Below are 14,326 nucleotides of genomic sequence, written 5' to 3' on the forward strand. Positions count from 1 at the left end.
ACACACCACATCAAACCTCTTAAGAGGACAGCAGGAAAAGACTTGATTCTAAAAAATAAGTCTAATAAATAGACTCGGGTTGGATTCCTAACTGTTTTTGGGGTGAAGCCACACACCCTCCTGCGAAACTTTTGCAACCTGCCCGTCCAACTTTGTTTATTTTTAAGGGTGAATGTCCTATGTTCTGTATATCTTTGACGCACTCCAAAAGAACACCCACACACAAAACCAACCATTGACTGCAATCATGGTAAGCATTGTCAGATCTCTAGCATGGAATTAAACATAAAATGTTTTCATAATTTAATGAAAATGTATTCAATATCTACTTTCATGACATTTTAACTGCAAAATTACCGCAATACATTATTTAATTCATTTAGTTTTCTCTTGTTGGCTCAAACACAGGAAATGATTCATTTGGAAAAGGCAGGCAAAATTCAGAATGATGCATGCATCACACTCGCAAAACAGCTGTGTTAATAGCCAACACTTACTTTTGTGTTCGTACTTTTGTGTTACTTTGAACACATTTTCTGTCAAAGTTACTACATTTGCGTTACAAATCTGCAATTTATGTGTTACAATTGGAGACAGTTTAACACAGACTGTGCTAAACCTAACTCAAAATGTGATGTCTGTAACTAGAACATGGAGGTGTGTTGTTTCAAGAGTGCAGGTTGTATTTGTTGTCATTTTAATATCATTTGAACAATTAGTTCATTAAAATGTATGTATATTAAAATGATTAGTAGATTTATTCATTTACTGAAGTTAATTTCTCACTGAAGTGGAGCACAATAATTATAAAATGTATTATATAATTATATACCGTGGGAAACTGGCTTGAAGAAAGAATTATATTTAATTGGCAGGAAGTCAATCTTTCGGTAATATTAATTTAATTATTTTCTTCAGTTAGGAAAAGGAATTAAAATATGACAACCACTCAGAAGATACATTTTTATGGCTTTCAAATTCAAGCTTGGTGTGTTAAGGAACTTATTTGAGGCTGTCTCTAATCTTATTTAAGAAAGCTTTGAGTCTGTATGTTTGGTGGCATTATGTCATATTTCCCTCTGCTGGTGATTCAGTCGGCACCGATACTTAAATCTGCTGGCCAGTTGTACTGCTAGTGTTCTTTTCTACTGGATATTAATGAAGTGGATTCATTAATAATGGTGGTCGTTACAAAGTACCAATATGCAGCTGCATGAATGCCACTAATGCCTGTCTGATTAAATAAAGGATGAATAAAACGTATGGCCTAACAAACTAATTGGCTGGAGACTTAAAGGTACAATAGGTAATTTTGGATTTCTAGCAGTCAAAAGAGGAATTGCAGCAACAAACACGCAGCAACATCACAACACTATGTATCCCTCCCCTTACGCCATTGGCTGTGGCAATTAGAACACATTTTCAACCAATGAGCTTGAATTATTGTACAGCAATGCTATTTTTTTGGTGTCAGTCCGTCAACTGCATATTCTGAAACCCGAAAGAACCGAAACTCCTGTAGGGAAAATGAAAATAGGTTGGAGAATATGGAAGAGAATTCACACAAGGCATAAGACAGTGATTCACAGCCTGACCATTATTGGGTTATGTGTCTTTGATTGACTCTTTCCTCCCCTCCTGCCTGTGCAGAAGTGTCTCGCTCTGGCTTTGCTCCTGTACGCTCAGCTGTCTCTTCTCCATGGGGCCTGCTACGTAAAACCAATGAAGCCAGGTAACCCTCAATGCTATAAAGACAAAATTCTGATGAAGAATACCTGAGATTTTAAAACTTCAAAAAAGTGCACCAAAATTGAATGTAATATTGATGACAACACTCGGGACTCATCTGCTTGAATGTAGACAGCATAAGTGTTCAGCAATGGATTTTGACCCAGGACTTTCAATGATGTGTCCCAATGCTGTGTCTGTTCAGGTGCAACTGAGTGTGAGGACACTGTGGACCATACCAAGCATGCCATTGGCTCCACCTGGAGAAACTCCCAATGTGAGAGATGTGAATGCACCGGGTGCTGCGATATGTACGTACAGTCTCAGACAGGCCTAGCAACCTCTTAATGCTGCTGCAGCGATTGCCATAGCTAGGGTGACCAGACGTCCTGTTATTCAACCTGTTAATACTGCTGCAGCTATAGCTAGGGTGACCAGACACCCAGTTTTTCAACCTCTTAATAGTACTGCAGCGATAGCCATAGCTAGGGTGACCAGACGTCCTGTTATTCAACCTGTTAATACTGCTGCAGCTATAGCTAGGGTGACCAGACGCCCAGTTTTTCAACCTCTTAATACTACTGCAGCGATAGACAGAGCTATGGTGACCAGATGTCCTGTTATTCCTGGGACAGCCCTGTATTTCAACCCTTTTTCAAGCATCTGACTTATTCTGAGAAAATATAGATTATCCAGTATTTTGTCATAGCCTGTTTTAACCCTTCGATGGATCGGCCGCTCAGTACCCATTTAATGATTGGCGGGTCAGAAATGACCCGCACTATTTAAATGATATTGATTGATTGTATTGATTGATTATATTGTCATTGCAGGCCTAGACCCATTTCTTTTCCAGATGACTGCATGATGGAGTTGGACAAGGCACAATGTGAATTCAGGGTGTTCAAGAAGAATGACCCCACACAGCTATGCCTCTTTGCCGGAGTTGGGAAGTGAAACTTGTTGTCAAGAAGTAGTAGTAGACTAGAAGTAGTCTAACTGCTACAATAAAGCTTTCCCTTATGTAATAAGTTTGATTTGCGTGTCTTCTGTGTTTGATATACATGCCTTGATGTTGATATGTTAAACATGTAAATCTGCCATTTGTATTTGATCCTAACTCCACAGCTATGGGTTTTCACACTTGTTTCCTATAAATATTTATTCAGGTAATATTCAAATATGCAACTGCACTAGACGTAAATGTATTCTTGTCAGTCTTATTTTTCTGGTCTGAGATTTAAAAACATAAGCATGCATCCTTGTCTTTTTGTTGATACAGCACCACCTACTGGCATCAGTCTAAAAAATGGGCAACTGAAATATGCAAAACCCAACACAGGAGTACTTGTCAACACTTTATTTTGCAACCCAAAGGACATTTGGCAGTCCTCTGTTCACATTTCACCAAAAAGGCAATTTGCCTCAACGTGATTGCCTTCTTTCAGGTCCTGAATATAAGATCATGAAGCAGACATACTACATTTATTACCTAACCTGAAGTACCTAACATACTACCTGTAATAACTACAGAATCCCCCCCCCCCCAAAAAAAAAAAAGCCACAGATCCACCTGCAAAACATTTGCAACTTGAACTGGAAATAAATGCTTATCGGAATCTATTAGCATTGGCACAACAACAAGCCCACACTGGGCAAAGGTGTATTTGTTGGCTCTAACAGCATCCTACAGGCAGCATCCATCGCATCTTTGGCCAGTAGCTGGCTGCAGGCACTCAGTCCAAAGATTTCTTATCCACCCAATCACTGGCCTGATGCTGCAGATGTTTCCTCCATTTAGTGGTGGATTTTGCATCTGAATGCGATTCCAAATAAACATGCACTGACTGGTGGCAGGGGCGGCACGAATGGTGCAGTGGGTAGCACTGCCGCCTCACAGCAAGGAGGTCCTGGGTTCGAATCCCCGTCGGCTGGGGCCGCTCTGTGCGGAGTTTGCATGTTCTCCCCGTGTCTGCGTGGGTTTCCTCCGGGTACTCCGGTTTCCTCCCACAGTCCAAAGACATGCACGTTAGGCTGATTGGAGAGTCTAAATTGCCCGTAGGTATGAGTGTGTGAGTGAATGGTGTGTGTGCCCTGCGATGGACTGGCGACCTGTCCAGGGTGTATTCCTGCCTTTCGCCCAATGTATGCTGGGATAGGCTCCAGCCCCCCTGCGACCCTGATCAGGATAAGCAGGTTCAGACAATGGATGGATGGATGGATGACTGGTGGCATTAGCTGAGGATATTCACCCCGATAAAACCTGACATACTGGATTTGGAAAGTTCACTTCCTAAGAACCCACATTCTAGTCAGACCATACCCATGTAAAGAATAAGTCTAATAAATACCAAAATACCTTAAACTGAGTGTACATCTAACTCCAATATGCCAGGTAAGATATTTCTAAGCCATGTACAGCTGTGATATTGAACCAGCTGCAAGCTTACAAAATGTCATCATCTTGACCCAGCAAGTGTTCCTGAAAAAAACTTGTGGAGGCCGACCATTCCTAGGAAGATTCACGACTGTTCCAAGTGTTCTCTATTTGGAGATAATGCCTCTCGCTGTAGTTTGGTGGAGTCCCAGAGCCTTAGAAATAGCTTTGCAGTGTTCTAGTCAAAATCCTCCCGTGAACCCAATACAGATGCTGTTGCAGGACCTGAAATAGGCTAATAATGACCAAATCAGTCACCTGTTTTCTTCATTTTTCTTTCAGGCCCCAGACGGTTGAATTAAATATTTGATCCCATAGAGATACAATAGTGAGTACAAAGTATAATTAATAATAATGAGTGAGAGTTCACCTGGAGTGAAAAGTCACAAAACTGCACATATTACTCCCTATATGACTATATTTTCTCGTTTCTCTATAATTTCTCGTTCTGTGAAGCACTTTGTAAACCATCCTAAAAATGAATAATAATAATTTGTCGTTTAGCTGATGCTGTAATCCAAAGCAACGTACACTTGATTAGACTAAGCTGGGGACAACCTCCCCGGAGCAATGCGAGGGCCTTGTTCAAAGCTAAGGTGATGCCAGGTGGTTGCTAGGGTGTTGCTAAGGTGTTGCTATGGTCTTTCTATGTGGTTGTAAAGGTGTTTCTATGGTTGCGATGTGGTTGTTAGGGTCTTGCTATGTGTTTGCTTAGGTGGTTGCTAGGGTGTTGCTGAGGTGGTTGCTCTGGTATTGCTACAATGTTGATAGGGTGTTGCAAGGTGGTTGCCAGGGTGTTTCTAGTTATATTCTTCCATTTGATGTTTTTTATCTGTCTTCTTTTCTTCTTCTTCATCGTTCTTCCTCCTGTCTCCGCTCCGGTGCAGAGTGCGCGGAGGCTGCAGCACGAGCGGGACCTGGTGGTGTCCCTGGCCCACGAGAGCAGCACCCTGCAGGAGAGGATGGCTGAGGAGCAGGAGGCGCTCGGCCGCCTGGAGGGCGTGCTGGAGCTGGTGGAGCGCTTCGAGGCGGCCGAGTCCGGGGCCATCGAGGACGACCAGGGGCCGCCGCCTCTCACCCTGCAGGAATGCGCCAACATCTTCGAGACGCTGCAGAACGACTATTACCAGGAGTACAAGTACCTCGGTCTGGGTGATCTGGCTGTGGCGGTCGTGCACCCCCTCCTGCGCGAGCAGCTCCGGGGCTGGGACCCTCTGAAGGTCAGAGTCCCCTGAGACGCCCATCCTGCTTCAGCTGGTTTACACTCACAAATATGCACACACAGATGCACACACACTCGCCCACACACGCACACACACACACACAGGCACACACACACAGGCACACACACACATGCACACACACTCGCACACACACACGCACACACACAGGCACACACACAGGCACACACACGCATACACACACACATAGGCACACACACAGGCACACACACACGCAGGCACACACACACACACAGGCGCACACACGCACACACACACGTGCACACACACACACACAGGGACTGATTTACTGAGACCTATTAAAACCATTTAGTTTTGATTGGTCATGATACTTGTTTTCAATGCATCAAAGCATTGGTCATTGCTTGTGCTTTTAGTTTTGCTTATGCTAAAAGGTTTTGCCAGTGCTAAAGGTCTTTGTGAAATCAGGCCCACACGCATCAGCTCTCTAGTATCTGAAAAAATCTCAGGTTTTATCATCTAAAATGCCCACAAGACAAGTTTGAAAATTCCCTAACCCCTCCCTCTCTGTGTCAAATGGACAGTTGCTAAAGTGTAGCTGAAGTGGAGAGAATATAATAGTGAAGGAGAGGGATCGAGGAGCAAAATGACCAGTAAATAACTAACTGACAAAGGTCAAAGGACAAAGCAAAAGCTTTTTGCTCGGTCTCAAAGAGGCAGATTATGTGGGCTCAGAGGTTTACATATAGCCACGTCATCTGATAATTATGCAAAACATATCTCATGTCACGTAGGAAATTGTTAAATTTGTTAAAGCAGTCTTCTTTACTTACTTACTTACAGGACAGTACATACAAACTGGAGGAGGTGGGGCAGTGGCGTGCCATTTTAGAATCTAGCCAGCTTCACAACAGCAACCCTGACAGTTCCCACATGGACCCATACCACAGGTAATGACCCGTACCACAGGTAATGACCCGTGCCACAGGTGCTGTTGAGCCCAGCGGTTCCGAAACTCGGTCCTGGGGGCCCCCTCTGTATGCTGGGTTTCCTTCCAAACACAATCGCAATCTCAGAATTTTAACAAGCAGTTAATTTGGCTTAATTAGGTGCTTAATGTTTAGAGGGGTTATGTAAACCACATTATGTCGGATATAGCTATGCATGCCACAAAGAATAAAGTTCACATTGTGCGTATTGTGCTATATTGCAAACAACTGGGTAATGGGTAGGTAAGGAGATGAACTTTGGAGATGGATGTGCAGATGGGCTTTGCAATCAATTGATAAGAAATGATGCTTCAAAAATCTTCATTTAATTTGCCATTTCATAGCTTAAAAGAGTGATTTGATTTGATGTTATTCTGGGTGTGCAGGCTGCTTTGGGAGGTCTGGATCCCGGTAATGAAGACCGCGGTCTCCCAGTGGCAGCCCAGGAACGTGGGCCCCATGGTGGACTGTGTGGAGAGCTGGGCCCCCCTGCTGCCTCTCTGGATCCTGGACAACCTGCAGGAGCAGCTCATCTTCCCCAGGCTGCAGAGAGAGGTGGCTAATGCGACCGTATGCTGTCACGCTTGCAATGCTACCAGGACTGTGTGCTCTCACCCGTTCACTGCTACGTGACAGGCTGCGACCGCCCATAACGCTGAGAGCAACACGACAACTCGGCGCTAACACTGATGCTACTGTTAGCCACTTGACACCTGTGCTTAAAATAAGTCAAATAAACAAATAAATCTGTCTCCTGCTCAGTGCAAACAGCCACTCAAACGCACAGTCAAACTTCACATACTGTGGAATAGCTTGCCATAGACATGTAATGGAGGCAGAAACACTGGGACTTTTCAAGACCTTTGATACTGTTTAGCTTTTAGGCTAACTAGGCTGTAGGTACACTTAGGGGTAGGCGAGCATTGGCCTCTTCTCGTCATTAGCTTATGTTATGTTATTATTACACTATGTACGGGCAAGAACATACTGTGCGGTGCTCCGTTTCCCCGGGTTAACCGTGTCATTTTCATCAGTTTCAACCGAACAATTGACACATGTCCCGCCCTCCTCGCAGGTGGAGAACTGGAACCCCCTGACGGACACGGTGCCCATCCACTCCTGGCTGCACCCCTGGCTGCCGCTGCTGCAGGCCCGGCTGGAGCCACTCTACCCCCCCATCCGCAGCAAGCTGGCCCACGCCCTGCAGCGCTGGCACCCCAGCGACGGCTCCGCCCGCCTCATCCTGCAGCCCTGGAAGGAGGTCTTCACCCCCGGGGCCTGGGAGGCCTTCATGGTCAAGAACATCGTGCCCAAGCTGGGTGAGCCTCCGTTCAGCAGTCGCTATGGTTACCAGAACCATTAACCGCTCCCTTTCGTTGTTTTTATAGTTCAGACCTCAGACCAGCCAGGGCGAGAGAGTTATGTGACAGTTGGATGCAGAAAAGAAAAGGGAGTGACCACCACGTAGGGGTGGCATCTCCAGAGGTTGTGGCGTCCAACCGATTCCTGCAGGAATTAGACCCTGAGAGTGAGAGGACTGATGAGCCTCAGGGCACCCAGAAAAAGGGAGTTGGTGATAGTGGGGGACTCAATTATTAGAGGTGTAGACCGCATAGTCTCTTTGGGTGGAAAGGAATCTAGCACGGAGTACTTTATGCAGTTCTGGGTACTGCACAACAAGAAAGATATTGAGGCGCTGGAAAAGGTTCAAAGAAGGGAAACCAGATTGATTCCGTGTATAAAAGATACAGTTCGGTTAGCAGAACGAGGGGGCATGAATGGAAATTGGCCAAGGATAAATTCCGCACAGACATTAGGAAGTATTTTTGTCACACAGAGAGTGGTCACTGTACGGAATAGCTTGCCAGGACATGTAGTGGAGGCAGAAGCACATATTTAGCAATTAGGGAACTTTAGTAATCGGAAAATGCGAGCATTGCTGGACTGAATGGCCCGTTCTTGCCGTTATGTTGTGTTGAGGTCATGAGTGTTGACCTCTCCCTCTCGTCGCCTCTCCAGCTCTGTGTCTGGGAGAGCTGGTGGTTAACCCCCATCAGCAGCACATGGATCCTTTCCACTGGGTCATGGACTGGGAGGGAATGCTGTCTCTGTCCAGCCTGGTCGGGCTGCTGGACAAGAACTTCTTCCCCAAATGGCTGCAGGTGGGTGTGTGTGTGTGTGTGTGTGTGTGTGTGTGTGTGTGCGTGTGTGCGTGTGTGAGTGGGTGTGTGCGTGTGCGTGTGGGTGTGTGCGTGTGCGTGTGCCTGTGCCTGTGCCTGTTCCTGTGCCTGTGCCTGTGCGTGTGCGTGTGTGTTGTGTGTGTTGTGTGTGTTGTGTGTGTGTGTGTGTGTGTGTCAAGTGTATGTGAGTGAGTTTTGGAGTTTTAATGCTACCTCATTTTCAGGTTCTGTGCTCCTGGCTCAGTAACAGCCCAAACTATGAGGAGATCACCAAGTGGTACCTGGGCTGGAAGTCCATGTTCTCCGACACAGTGCTGGCCCACCCTCTGGTCAAGGAGAAGTTCAACGAGGCGTTGGATATCATGAATCGTGCAGTGTCCTCTGGCATTGGTCAGTATGTCTTGTATGCAAGATGTATGACTCTTTAAAGCAAGGAGCTAGAAACAATATGTATGACCTAAATAGCATCGGGTGGTTTTGCTCCATCCCTGTGTCTCACACACTCAAACTCATTCTCTCAAACAATAATTTGGGTTCAAGGTGCAATGTTCATGCATAGAGTCAGTATGGGGAGAATGGATGATGTAGACCATAAAGATGGGTTCTGAAATAACATATCCAGTGATACACATATAGATTTCATAACCTATGTTGAAAATAAACTATAATGAATGTTCTTGGTGAATCTGTTTTCCTACAACGATTTTAAAAAGAAAATAACTTCTGTGGTCAGGTTCATATAAATGGGTCCAGCTTTTGAATTTGGAATGAAGTTCTGTCTGGAGATAGGGTCCTTTAACATAAAAACCATTCAAATTTTCAAGTCCACTCGTGTAATGTCAGACCCTTGAGTCCATAGGAGGATAGTGAGGAGACAGTCATATGCAAGAAAGGAGTGCATTAATGAGTGGAGACATTACAACTGCAGTTATGGCGACGTTTTCCCAGGAATAGTCACCTCCCACAAACTAAGGACCTCCTGACTGGAACAATATCTCACACTCTTTCCGTCCACCTCACCAGGTGTGTACCTGCAGCCGGGCGCGAGGGAGAACATCGCCTACCTGACACACACGGAGCGCCGCAAGGACTTCCAGTACGAGGCCCTGCAGGAGCGCCGGGAGGTGGAGAGCGTGGCCCAGCGCGCCATCGGAGCTGCGGGCGTGCCCACCAACTTCAAGGACCTGATCCAGGCCAAGGCCGAGGAGAACAACATCGTCTTCATGCCCCTGGTGGCCAAGCGGCACGAGGGCAAGCAGCTGTATACCTTCGGCCGCATCGTGATCTACATCGACCGCGGGGTGGTGTTCGTGCAGGGGGAGAAGACCTGGGTGCCCACGTCGCTACAGAGCCTGATCGACATGGCCAAGTGACATCCACAGACCCCAAACTGCAGTGGACAAAAATAACACTTGTATTTTGTTACCCTATTTTTTTGTTGCCATAAAGGATAGGACCGTAGAAATGTAAAATGCGACCTCCTGGGAAATGTAGTTGAAGAGCTGTTCTTGGGTGCTGTGGTCAAAGTGTCCTGTTTGTTTTGCTGAGTGTATCGGCTTATTCGTGACTGAGAGCATACTCCCTCCACCCAACAGAAATACTCCACCATCTTAGAGCTGTTCCATGTTCAGTTTGGCCTGATCGCATCTACCAAACGGATGACAAATAGATTCAAGATTATCATTTGTGGATAATGAATATTTCATTTCAACAATTTTATTTATAGTGTTCAAACTTTCTCTGAGTAGTTTACAGAAACACTTTTTATTATCGGTGACAGCATGCGGCAGCTGGGATGTGGAACTCTCAGTTGAGTAAATAACTAAAAGACTAGTAAACTTTTAGTCTAAATTCTGCTGGCAGGTTGGCCTGATTAAGCCCGGTGGATTTCCTGATTTCCATCTATAATGCAGGAAGTTTCTGGAGAAGCAGTGGAAGAGAACAAATTGCTGGTTAAAGTTAATGTTTGGTTGTTTTTTGAATTGGAATACATGTTTGAATAAAATGATCTGCTTCTTTTGATATGCTTACATTTGTGATGTTTAAAATCTTCATTATGAAAAAGTGGTACAACACAAGCGGTATATTTTGGATATACAGGGCAGTCCGTACTTGGACAGTGGGAATATTTCTTAACACACCACATCAAACCTCTTAAGAGGACAGCAGGAAAAGACTTGATTCTAAAAAATAACTCTAATAAATAGGCTCGGGTTGGATTCCTAACTTTTTTTGGTGTGAAGCCACACACCCTCCTGCGAAACTTTTGCAACCTGCCCGTCCAACTTTGTTTATTTTTAAGGGTGAATGTCCTATGTTCTGTATATCTTTGACTCACTCCAAAAGAACACCCACACACAAAACCAACCATTGACTGCAATCATGGTAAGCATTGTCAGATCTCTAGCATGGAATTAAACATAAAATGTTTTCATAATTTAATGAAAATTTATTCAATATCTACTTTCATGACATTTTAACTGCAATATTACCGCAATACATTATTTAATTCATTTAGTTTTCTCTTGTTGCCTCAAACACAGGAAATGATTCATTTGGATAAGGCAGGCAAAATTCTGAATGATGCATGCATCACACTCGCAAAACAGCTGTGTTAATAGCCAACACTTACTTTTGTGTTCGTACTTTTGTGTTACTTTGAACACATTTTCTGTCAAAGTTACTACATTTGCGTTACAAATCTGCAATTTATGTGTTACAACTGGAGACAGTTTAACACAGACTGTGCTAAACCTAACTCAAAATGTGATGTCTGTAACTAGAGATGGAGGTGTGTTGTTTTGAGAGTGCAGGTTGTATTTGTTGTAATTTTAATATCATTTGAACAATTAGTTCATTAAAATGTATGTATATTAAAATGATTAGTAGATTTATTCATTTACTGAAGTTAAATTCTCACTGAAGTGGAGCACAATAATTATAAAATGTATTATATAATTATATACCGTGGGAAACTGGCTTGAAGAAAGAATTATATTTAATTGGCAGGAAGTCAATCTTTCGGTAATATTAATTTAATTATTTTCTTCAGTTAGGAAAAGGAATTAAAATATGACAACCACTCAGAAGATACATTTTTATGGCTTTCAAATTCAAGCTTGGTGTGTTAAGGAACTTATTTGAGGCTGTCTCTAATCTTATTTAAGAAAGCTTTGAGTCTGTATGTTTGGTGGCATTATGTCATAGTTCCCTCTGCTGGTGATTCAGTCGGCACCAATACTTAAATCTGCTGGCCAGTTGTACTGCTAGTGTTCTTTTCTACTGGATATTAATGAAGTGGATTCATTAATAATGGTGGTCGTTACAAAGTACCAATATGCAGCTGCATGAGTGCCACTAATGCCTGTCTGATTAAATAAAGGATGAATAAAACGTATGGCCTAACAAACTAATTGGCTGGAGACTTAAAGGTACAATAGGTAATTTTGGATTTCTAGCAGTCAAAAGAGGAATTGCAGCAACAAACACGCAGCAACATCACAACACTATGTATCCCTCCCCTTACGCCATTGGCTGTGGCAATTAGAACACATTTTCAACCAATGAGCTTGAATTATTGTACAGCAATGCAATTTTTTTGGTGTCAGTCCGTCAACTGCATATTCTGAAACCCGAAAGAACCGAAACTCCTGTAGGGAAAATGAAAATGGGTTGGAGAATATGGAAGAGAATTCACACAAGGCATAAGACAGTGATTCACAGCCTGACCATTATTGGGTTATGTATCTCTGCTTGACTCTTTCCTTCCCCTCCTGCCTGTGCAGAAGTGTCTCGCTCTGGCTTTGCTCCTGTGCGCTCAGCTGTCTCTTCTCCATGGGGCCTGCTACGTAAAACCAATGAAGCCAGGTAACCCTCAATGCTATAAAGACAACATTCTGATGAAGAATACCTGAGATTTTAAAACTTCAAAAAAGTGCACCAAAATTGAATGTAATATTGATGACAACACTCGGGACTCATCTGCTTGAATGTAGACGGCATAAGTGTTCAGCAATGGATTTTGACCCAGGACTTTCAATGATGTGTTCCAATGCTGTGTCTGTTCAGGTGCAACTGAGTGTGAGGACACTGTGGACCATACCAAGCATGCCATTGGCTCCAACTGGAGAAACTCCCGATGTGAGACATGTAGCTGCACCGGGTGCTGCGATATGTACGTACAGTCTCAGACAGGCCTAGCAACCTCTTAATGCTGCTGCAGCGATTGCCATAGCTAGGGTGACCAGACGTCCCGTTTCTCAAACCTGTTAGTACTACTGCAGCGATAGCCATAGCTAGGGTGACCAGACGTCCCGTTTCTCAAACCTGTTAATGCTGCTGCAGCGATAGCCATAGCTAGGGTAACCAGACGTCCTGTTATTCAACCTGTTAATACTGCTGCAGCTATAGCTAGGGTGACCAGACGCCCAGTTTTTCAACCTCTTAATACTACTGCAGCGATAGCCATAGCTAGGGTGACCAGACGTCCTGTTATTCAACCGGTTAATACTACTGCAGAGATAGACAGAGCTATGGTGACCAGATGTCCTGTTATTCCTGGGACAGCCCTGTATTTCAACCCTTTTTCAAGCATCTGACTTATTCTGAGAAAATATAGATTATCCAGTATTTTGTCATAGCCTGTTTTAACCCTTCGATGGATCGGCCGCTCAGTACCCATTTAATGATTGGCGGGTCAGAAATGACCCGGACTATTTAAATGATAATGATTGATTGTATTGATTGATTACATTGTCATTGCAGGCCTAGACCCGTTTCTTTTCCAGATGACTGCATGATGGAGTTGGACAAGGCACAATGTGAATTCAGGGTGTTCAAGAAGAATGACCCCACACAGCTATGCCCCTTTGCCGGAGTTGGGAAGTGAAACTTGTTGTCAAGAAGTAGTAGTAGACTAGAAGTAGTCTAACTGCTACAATAAAGCTTTCCCTTATGTAATAAGTTTGATTTGCGTGTCTTCTGTGTTTGATATACATGCCTTGATGTTGATATGTTAAACATGTAAATCTGCCATTTGTATTTGATCCTAACTCCACAGCTATGGGTTTTCACACTTGTTTCCTATAAATATTTATTCAGGTAATATTCAAATATGCAACTGCACTAGAAGTAAATGTATTCTTGTCAGTCTTATTTTTCTGGTCTGAGATTTTAAAACATAAGCATGCATCCTTGTCTTTTTGTTGATACAGCACCACCTACTGGCATCAGTCTAAAAAATGGGCAACTGAAATATGCAAAACCCAACACAGGAGTACTTTATTTTGCGACCCAAAGGACATTTGGCAGTCCTCTGTCCACATTTCACCAAAAAGGCAATTTGCCTCAACGTGATTGCCTTCTTTCAGGTCCTGAATATAAGATCATGAAGCAGACCAGCCATTCTTGCAAAACATACTACCTGTAATAACTACAGAAAAAACTACAAAAAAAAGCCACACATCCACCTGCAAAACATTTGCAACTTGAACTGGAAATAAATGCTTATCGGAATCTATTAGCATTGGCACAACAACAAGCCCACACTGGGCAAAGGTGTATTTGTTGGCTCTAACAGCATCCATCGCATCTTTGGCCAGTAGCTGGCTGCAGGTACTCAGTCCAAAGATTTCTTATCCACCCAATCACCGGCCTGATGCTGCAGATGTTTCCTCCATTTAGTGGTGGATTTTGCATCTGAATGCGATTCCAAATAAACATGCACTGACTGGTGACATTAGCTGAGGATATTCACCCCGATAAAACCTGACATACTGGATTTGGAAAGTT

The 14,326-nt window shown here is 43.8% G+C and overlaps 3 protein-coding genes across 3 annotated transcripts; all 3 read left to right on the plus strand.

The window, feature by feature from the left end:
- The first annotated feature begins 157 nt into the window (after positions 1-157).
- Positions 158-2,759, plus strand: LOC133141068 (small serum protein 2-like). The gene is made up of 4 exons (XM_061261446.1): positions 158-250; positions 1,651-1,732; positions 1,934-2,039; positions 2,562-2,759. Exons 1-4 carry the CDS (start codon positions 173-175, stop codon positions 2,683-2,685), a joined length of 390 nt encoding a protein of 129 aa, XP_061117430.1. The 5' UTR covers positions 158-172; the 3' UTR covers positions 2,686-2,759.
- Positions 2,760-3,596: 837 nt separating this feature from the next.
- LOC133139976 (tuftelin-interacting protein 11-like) lies at positions 3,597-10,500 on the plus strand. The gene is made up of 8 exons (XM_061259466.1): positions 3,597-3,608; positions 5,053-5,385; positions 6,211-6,317; positions 6,743-6,911; positions 7,432-7,675; positions 8,376-8,518; positions 8,761-8,926; positions 9,560-10,500. Exons 1-8 carry the CDS (start codon positions 3,597-3,599, stop codon positions 9,907-9,909), a joined length of 1,524 nt encoding a protein of 507 aa, XP_061115450.1. The 3' UTR covers positions 9,910-10,500.
- Positions 10,501-10,882: 382 nt separating this feature from the next.
- Positions 10,883-13,498, plus strand: LOC133141069 (beta-microseminoprotein E1-like). The gene is made up of 4 exons (XM_061261447.1): positions 10,883-10,921; positions 12,322-12,403; positions 12,605-12,710; positions 13,301-13,498. The coding sequence occupies exons 1-4, from the start codon at positions 10,919-10,921 to the stop codon at positions 13,422-13,424; spliced, it is 315 nt and encodes a 104-aa protein (XP_061117431.1). The 5' UTR covers positions 10,883-10,918; the 3' UTR covers positions 13,425-13,498.
- The last annotated feature ends 828 nt before the right edge of the window (positions 13,499-14,326 follow it).

This window comes from Conger conger, chromosome 11 (assembly GCF_963514075.1).
Source record: "Conger conger chromosome 11, fConCon1.1, whole genome shotgun sequence".
Classification (NCBI taxonomy): Eukaryota; Metazoa; Chordata; class Actinopteri; order Anguilliformes; family Congridae; genus Conger; species Conger conger.

Coding starts and splice junctions, on each gene's coding strand:
- LOC133141069 (XM_061261447.1), top strand. Junction 12,404..12,604: donor CGTAAAACCAATGAAGCCAG/GTAACCCTCAAT, acceptor GTGTCTGTTCAG/GTGCAACTGAGTGTGAGGAC. Junction 12,711..13,300: donor TGCACCGGGTGCTGCGATAT/GTACGTACAGTC, acceptor TTGTCATTGCAG/GCCTAGACCCGTTTCTTTTC.
- LOC133139976 (XM_061259466.1), top strand. Junction 5,386..6,210: donor GGGGCTGGGACCCTCTGAAG/GTCAGAGTCCCC, acceptor ACTTACTTACAG/GACAGTACATACAAACTGGA. Junction 8,927..9,559: donor TGCAGTGTCCTCTGGCATTG/GTCAGTATGTCT, acceptor CCACCTCACCAG/GTGTGTACCTGCAGCCGGGC.
- LOC133141068 (XM_061261446.1), top strand. CDS start 173: ATGTCCTATGTTCTGTATATCTTTGACGCACTCCAAAAGAACACCCAC. Junction 1,733..1,933: donor CGTAAAACCAATGAAGCCAG/GTAACCCTCAAT, acceptor GTGTCTGTTCAG/GTGCAACTGAGTGTGAGGAC. Junction 2,040..2,561: donor TGCACCGGGTGCTGCGATAT/GTACGTACAGTC, acceptor TTGTCATTGCAG/GCCTAGACCCATTTCTTTTC.